This window comes from Oratosquilla oratoria, chromosome 31, assembly GCF_046742065.1.
Source record: "Oratosquilla oratoria isolate Oo_2021 chromosome 31, ASM4674206v1, whole genome shotgun sequence".
NCBI classification, from domain to species: domain Eukaryota; kingdom Metazoa; phylum Arthropoda; class Malacostraca; order Stomatopoda; family Squillidae; genus Oratosquilla; species Oratosquilla oratoria.
The window spans coordinates 1,658,387-1,665,886 of record NC_134807.1 but is presented as its reverse complement, the minus strand read 5'-3'; the positions used below and the strand labels follow the sequence as shown (position 1 = coordinate 1,665,886).

General features: G+C 36.2%; 1 protein-coding gene across 1 annotated transcript in view; it reads right to left on the bottom strand.

Moving 5' to 3' along the window:
* Nucleotides 1-7,500, bottom strand: part of LOC143041382 (uncharacterized) — a 326,414-nt gene that overhangs the window by 10,355 nt on the left and 308,559 nt on the right. Inside the window, exon 17 of the mRNA XM_076213206.1 lies at nt 557-785. Coding sequence (XP_076069321.1) covers nt 557-785 — 229 coding nt within the window. The remainder of the gene's footprint in view (nt 1-556; nt 786-7,500) is intronic.

The following is a 7,500-nucleotide window of genomic DNA, read 5'->3' as shown; positions in this document are numbered from 1 at the left end:
ACCATTTGTGTATACATCGTGACGAATGTGGGTAGGAGGTAAAGGGAACACGGGCTGAGGGAAATACTTTTATTCCTGACTAGTTTCGCCTGAGTGGCTTTCTCTGAAGAAGCCACTTAGGCGAAACTAGTCAGGAATAAAAGTATTTCCCTCAGCGCGTGTTCCCTTTACCTCCTATCCAATCTACCATTTGTTAAAGAAAGTGAGGATGGTGCCTGCTTATGTAGTTGTCTTAAATATGGGAATTCACTGTCGTCTCCCCTTACTACGAACTCACTTGGTGCCAGGCAGGACTCGACCCACCCTCAATCTGAACCTCCAAGACGCGACACCCTATTAGCAGACCCAAATCAATAATTTTGCGCAATATTCCGTATTACACAATATCATTAACGGTGTAGGGGTGGTATTGAAGAATAACACAATATACTGAAGACATGGTGTAGCCAGTCCAACAGGATCGATGATATTGATTGACCGCTACACCGTCAATAGTACTGTACAATACGGAATATTGCGCAATAATATTGATTGTGTAAGTAAAACGTCCTCTTACCTGGTTTTACTGTACCCAGACACCCCAAGCAAAGGCAGTGAGGCCATGGTTAGCGAGTAGGCCCATCCTAAGACCATAATCTTGGCCGCCATGGAGAGTTTGAGGCGTTTGTTGAGATGGATGGCGTAGGTGATAGCGTACCATCTCTCCGACGTGATGACCGTCAGCGTGAAGATGGACAACTCCGAAGCGAAGACGGTCAGGAAGCCAGCGACCTTACAACCCGCACCTGGAGTTGATGTGGAGAGAATTGTAGTCATTGTAACAAGTCACGGAGTGAAAGTGAGTGAAATCACCTTACAACATGTGCCTGTAATTGATATCCACGTTATTCTTTTCGTCACAGCGAGTGATTAGAAACTGTAAGTAAAAGTACAACTCGATGTATACACACACACACACACATATATATAAATAGATAAATGAATAATAAATGAATAAATCGTTAAATAAACAAACAAAATAAAAAAGAAATAGAATGAAATAAAATAGAAATATATTAAGTGACCTTTTGGTCCATACCCGAGGTACAGTATTTCATTCGAATGTTTTCGAGTGAATCTCGGAAGTTTGCATAAAGTTACATGACGCATCGTAAATTGAAAGTTGATCATAATATTGACTAAAACGAGATTGTTTTTATTTATCATGTAGTAAAACCTGTAGTTTGGTAAATTCATGTTGTTCTTCCTAATTCGTTTTTGTTTTAAACCAGCAAATAAGTTATCGACCGCCAAATTATAATTTAAAAAAGAATGATAAAAGTTGACGTTGTTTTTTACCCGAAAAAAGTGGAAGAAAAATATGATGAAAAAGGATCCACAGTAATAAAAAAAAAAAAAAAAAAAAAAAAAAAAAAAAAAAAAAAAAAAAAAAAAAAAAAAAAAAAAAAAAAAAAGAAATTAATAATAATAATAATAATAGTAATAATAATAATAAATAGATAAATAACTAAAGAAAATAGAAATAAAATAAAGTGAATAAATAAATAAAGGGAGCTATAAATCTGGTTGCTGCACTAACACTCCCCGGTGCTGGAGCAAAGACTCTACGAGTACCCCGTCCGACCCACGTATTTTTATAACCAAAACATTGTTTTGAACACTCCCGACGCTCGCTCTCGTATTGTTTCAACTTCAAAGCTCTGACCAGACCCTCCACCTTTTTCTATTTATCATTATTATTATTCTTTTTTTAATTCAACGTGGATGATCTCATTAGATTTATCATTCAGGGGTTCTAAATCCTCGACTTCTACTACGATGAAGTTATTCTTGTCTCAGTTGCCGACAGGGGATTTTATTCAGCTGAAGCTGGGGGTCACGTGTTGATGTGAATGTTCAGGGTTCCTGCTTCTCTTCTGGTCACGTTAGGGTTTTTTGAGTCTTTATTCTCGCAGCCGTCAGGTGATTTTATTCAACTACGCCAGCGGTTCTCGACTTTTTCACGCCATTCCTTCTCTTACGGGCGTTAAAAAACGCGATAGAGAGAGAGAGAGAGAGAGAGAGAGAGAGAGAGAGAGAGAGAGAGAGAGAGAGAGAGAGAGAGAGAGAGAGAGACAGAGAGAGAGAGAGAGAGAGAGAGAGAGAGAGAGAGAGAGAGAGAGATACAGAGAGAGAGAGAGAGAGAGAGAGAGATAGAGAGACAGAGAGAGAAAGAGATATATAGAGAAAGAGATAGAGATAGAGAGAGAGAGAGATAGATAGACAGAGAGAGAGAGAAGGAGAGATAGAGATAGATAGAGAGAAAGAGAGAGAGAGAGAGAGAGAGAAAGAGAGGGAGGGAGAAAGACAAAGACAGATAGATAGAGAGAAAGACAGACAGACAGAGAGAGAGAGAGAGAGAGAGAGAGAGAGAGAGAGAGAATGGATCTCAACCCGTAGCTTTCCAGCCTTATCTAGAGTTAGTTTCTAGTTGCATCAAACCCAGGGGCGTCACCTAACAACTATCTAATTCGTTTCGTCAGTTTAGTCCCGTAAAGGGAATTTGTTGTAAGTCTTAAACAGTCATTATTTTTGGGATTGTAAGTGACGTTCCTACGGGCCAAGTTACTCAGCATTTCATCATAATTGACGGAGAAGAAAAAAATGTATAACGTATACCATCCCTCCGTTCTTCTACTCTCCTTATATTTCTCCTTCACGGCCTTTCAGATGCGATATTGTCCACAAATTACTAAAATTATTTCATCCAACCCGTTTGATACGGTGAGTGCCTCTTCAGATGTTATACTGACTATCTTTCGGATTATCTTAACCACATGAATTGGTTTCTAAATGTTTAAGAAATGAAATCAGAAAGTGAAGCAGTTAAAGCGCGCGTAGGCCGACGCTATTCGATCTTTGTACATCGACACACATGTTGGGTTCGGGGTAGACTATGATTAGTCGAATGTTGGATTAGGGGGGGACTGATTAATCTGGAGCTATGAATACTGAATGAATTGCTTTCGCAGTCTCATTGTGAATTTGCATAATGAAAAACAAATTGAGGTTATATTCAGGTACGACCCAATTTGCGATCACATTAATATATGATTTTTTTTTGTTCTGAAATTTTTATGTATTTTGGGTAGCTTTGGCCACACACTTGTTTAGATAACATTACTTCATCCTTGTGCAGTGGAGACTCGAATAACGAACGTAATCCGTTCGTAAACCGAAACGTTTGCTAACCAAAATAATTATGGCACTACTGAGCTGGTGGGATTGTGTATATAGGGGTATGCGTATGTTCGTACCCCAAAACATCGTTCGTTAACAGAGACAAAATTTGTTTAACAAAACTTGTTCGTAAACCGGGGCGTTCGTTTTCCGAGGTTCAACTTAATCTCGTATTTTTATTCATATCAAGGGACTCGTATAAGAGTGTTCTTATAAGACTCATGATTCAGGCAGGACATTCCAATGTCGAAAGAACCCTCACTACCTAAATATCACCTAAGTGCTTTGCTAAGCATAGGTTGATGTAGTAATGAGTCTCGAAGGTGTATAGAGTTGGACGTTGCTATATACATAATGTAACCACAGAAATCTTTCGATAGGATTGGAGCGCGTGCGTCCACCACTCCAAGAAGACTCCACGGTTCTTGTAGTACAAATGTACAACGTACAATGTAATGAACATCAAACTTGATTAACTCCATTGATTAGTTTTACGTCATAAGCTATCCTGTTCAGGGCCAAGAGGACGGTGATTCACGAAATGACTTTGGTCTTTGCGGTTGGGGGGGGGGGAGGCTTGGTCTTTGCGGTTGGGGGGGGGTGCAATGCTCAGAATGGATGGGGTGACCTAGTTTCCTAACCCCAGCGCCATGACCAGAATTCGAACCCACACGTTTGGTCTCCCTCGGTGGTTACCAGACGCACACGGTACTAGTGTGCCGTGGCGGGTTATCCCCGTTAGTCGTCTTGACATGTATTCTAACACGGATACATTTGCATACGAGACAAGATGAAGGATTCAGGATCTCTCCAACTATTTGTTTTGTTATAATTTGTCTGTTTATTATTATTTGCTTGATTTACATTTATTATTAGTTATATGTCAATTTATCATCATTTACTATTTATCTGTTTGTTTATTATTTAACTACACCTATGCATTTAGCTATTCTTTATTATTATTTATATTATGTTTTTATTTATCTATATATTTATTAATTCATTCATTTATTAATTTATTTATCATTATCATATTTTTTCGTATCCGACCTAGTTATGGACCAAAAGGTCTCCAGTCGGCATGCTCCGCCTTTGTAATCATTTGTCATTTTCGTTACAAAAAAGTGAGGACGGAAGAGCAATGTAGTGTACAAGATTCCATATGGCAATATCCGTCAAGGTGTTGTTATTTGTTCTAAGAGGTTTGTACGGTGGGATTATGTACTTGATGAAGCTGTACCAAGCAAAACGTCATACAAATACAATACAGGCTCCGTCCTTACCCGGTGTTTCTATTGTGTTTCTATTAGTAGGCAAGAAATGGTTTACTAATAGTGTGGTCGACGAATGGAATAAACTTAGTAACCATGTAGTAAGCGCTGAAACTATCAGTTGTTTTAAGATACGATTAGACAACTTTATGGATGGGGATGACACGTGGTGATGGATACGAAGCTGCCTAGTGTAGGCCTTATGGTCTCTTGCAGTCTCCTTCATTCATATGGTCTTATGTTCTTTTGTTATTATGGTGAGAAACTGGAAGGCTTTTGGAAAAATGGAAACAATAAGTAACTGAACGTCTAACGCTTTAGTTGTTCATCTGAACATATCAACACCTTTGCAACTGGAAGAATGTAGAGGTGATGCTCAAGGAACAAGATAAATGGATAAAACAAAAGAAAGAAAGGCAGCGTATATCGCCTCCCACTCCTGCAACAACCATCGAGAAGGATTTACTGGAAGGATTTACTCAAAGAAAAAAAGAAGAAAAAAATATATATATATTACTACTACTACTACTACTACTACTACTACTACTAATCAAAATAATAATCATAATGATAACAATGATGATAATGATGATTGATGATGATTATAATGATAATAATGATAATAATGATACTAATAATATTAATAATGACAATAATGGTAATGATGATAATGATAATGATTATGATAAATGAATAAATGGATAAACAACTAAATAAACAAAGAAAACTAAAATATAATGAAATAAATAGATAAAAAATTAACTAAAGAAACAAATGAATAGACAATTAGATAATGAATAAACAAACAAATAAATAGATGAGTTGGCTGGTTGCTAATGGGGTGAAGGGGACGGATGGGAGGCGAAGGGGGCACGGGGAGAGAAATGCGATGTAATCAGTCTTGTTTGCATAATATATAAGCCGAGATTTTCTGCATTTTATGTCCACTCTCTGAAGAAGTCCTAGTAGAGAACATAGTCTCCTACTGTATATACACATTATATATATATATATATATATATATATATATATATATATATATATCTATATATACATATATCTATATATATATATAAATCTATATCTATACATATATATAATATATATATATATATATATATATATATATTATATATATATATAATCTATATACTTATATACATATGAGAAGATTTGGAATCTGGGATCCCATATTGGAAAAACTGTAAACACCAGATTCAATTGAAGGGTTTATTTGCCCGACGTTTCGATTCCCGTCCAGGAATTGTCTTCAGGGGGTATAACGGTTACAAGACTGTGAACTCATTTATAATGTCAATAAACCTTTCAATTGAATCTGATATATATATTATGTATATATATATTTTATATATATGTATATATATATATATATATATATATACATATATACATGAATATATATGTATGGGGAACATTTCTTTTGAGTTGCTTCACTGAATTTATGTAATCGCAGCCTTCCTCAACGCAACCACGCCATTTGCACTCTTTCCTTTCTTTTTGCATTGATATGTACATATCACGTGTCTTTATTAATTAGTTAACTTATTTATTAATTTATCTATTTATTAATTTATTATCTATGCACTTATTCATTCATATATGTACTATTTATTGATTAATCTATTTGTTCATTCATTTACCTATTTATCTAAATATTTGGTTATTTATTCATTAATTGATTGATTAATCTATTTATTCATTTATTTATTTACTAATTTAAATGTTTATTTATTAATTCATTCATGTATATAAGTATTTATTTGTTTATCTATTTTACTTATTAATTTCGTTATTTACTTATTCAAATATCAGTTTATTAATAAATTTATTCATATATTTAGTTCTTATATTCCTATTAAATTATTCATCTATTGATCTAATCATTTACTTAGCTATTAATCTATTAATTCATACATTTATCTATTCCATCCACTTGTGGCCACCTCACTTACTTCTACTGTCCACATTCTCCTCAATAACAATCGATCGTCAATCATTCTCGGCATATACTCAAACTATCTCTTAATTCGTTGGTCTATCTCAAGATATATCTTTCTACCAACACTCACTATTTGCCTCAGCTCCATATCTCTCTCTATTTATCCCCAGAAATGCCTATAATACTTATCAAACATCTCATCTCAATTATGGAACAAATCGTTAGTAGCAGCAGTGTGAGTCAAACAATCAGGCTCGGCCGTCGGAGAGCTTTGAACTCGGGTCCCTATGAGCGTGAGTCCGAAGCTCTATTATATCTTTGTACGATCTGAGTGGCGAGGTGGTAGCGGTTGGGATACACGATGAGAGGGACCCGAGTTCAAAGCTCTCCGACGGCCGAGCCTGGTTGTTATCTCAACTCAAAGACATTAAATCTGTTCCTTTCATCTTCTCTTTTATTCAAAGTCTCTGCTTCGGGTGGTACCGTGGGCAGAACCACGCCTCATACAACGCTGTCTTTGCGTTTAGTCCTGAGTGCACATTAAACACTGATTATTATTTCTACTCTGATATTTATTCCTTTCCTTTACTCTGTAGCTCACCTCCACCTCCTTTCCTCTAATGAACTAAACACACACACACACACACACACACACACACACACACACACACACACACACACACACACACACACACACACACACACACACACACACACACACACATATAGACATATATATGTATGTATGTGTGTGTGTGTGTGTGTGTATGTATGTGTGTGTGTATGTATGTGTGTGTGTGTGTGTGTGTGTGTGTGTGTGTGTGTGTGTGTGTGAATGCATATATGTATATGTACACATGATGAAAAGGACTGGGGAAATACGTAATATCAAAGAATCATTGCAAGGTTCTGTGTATCACTGTCCAAAGTCACTCTACTTTGGTCTCAATGTTCTGAAAAATGTGTTAATCGGTCTTGTTCTCATAAAGTTATTTCACACACACACACACACACACACACACACACACACACACACACACACACACACAC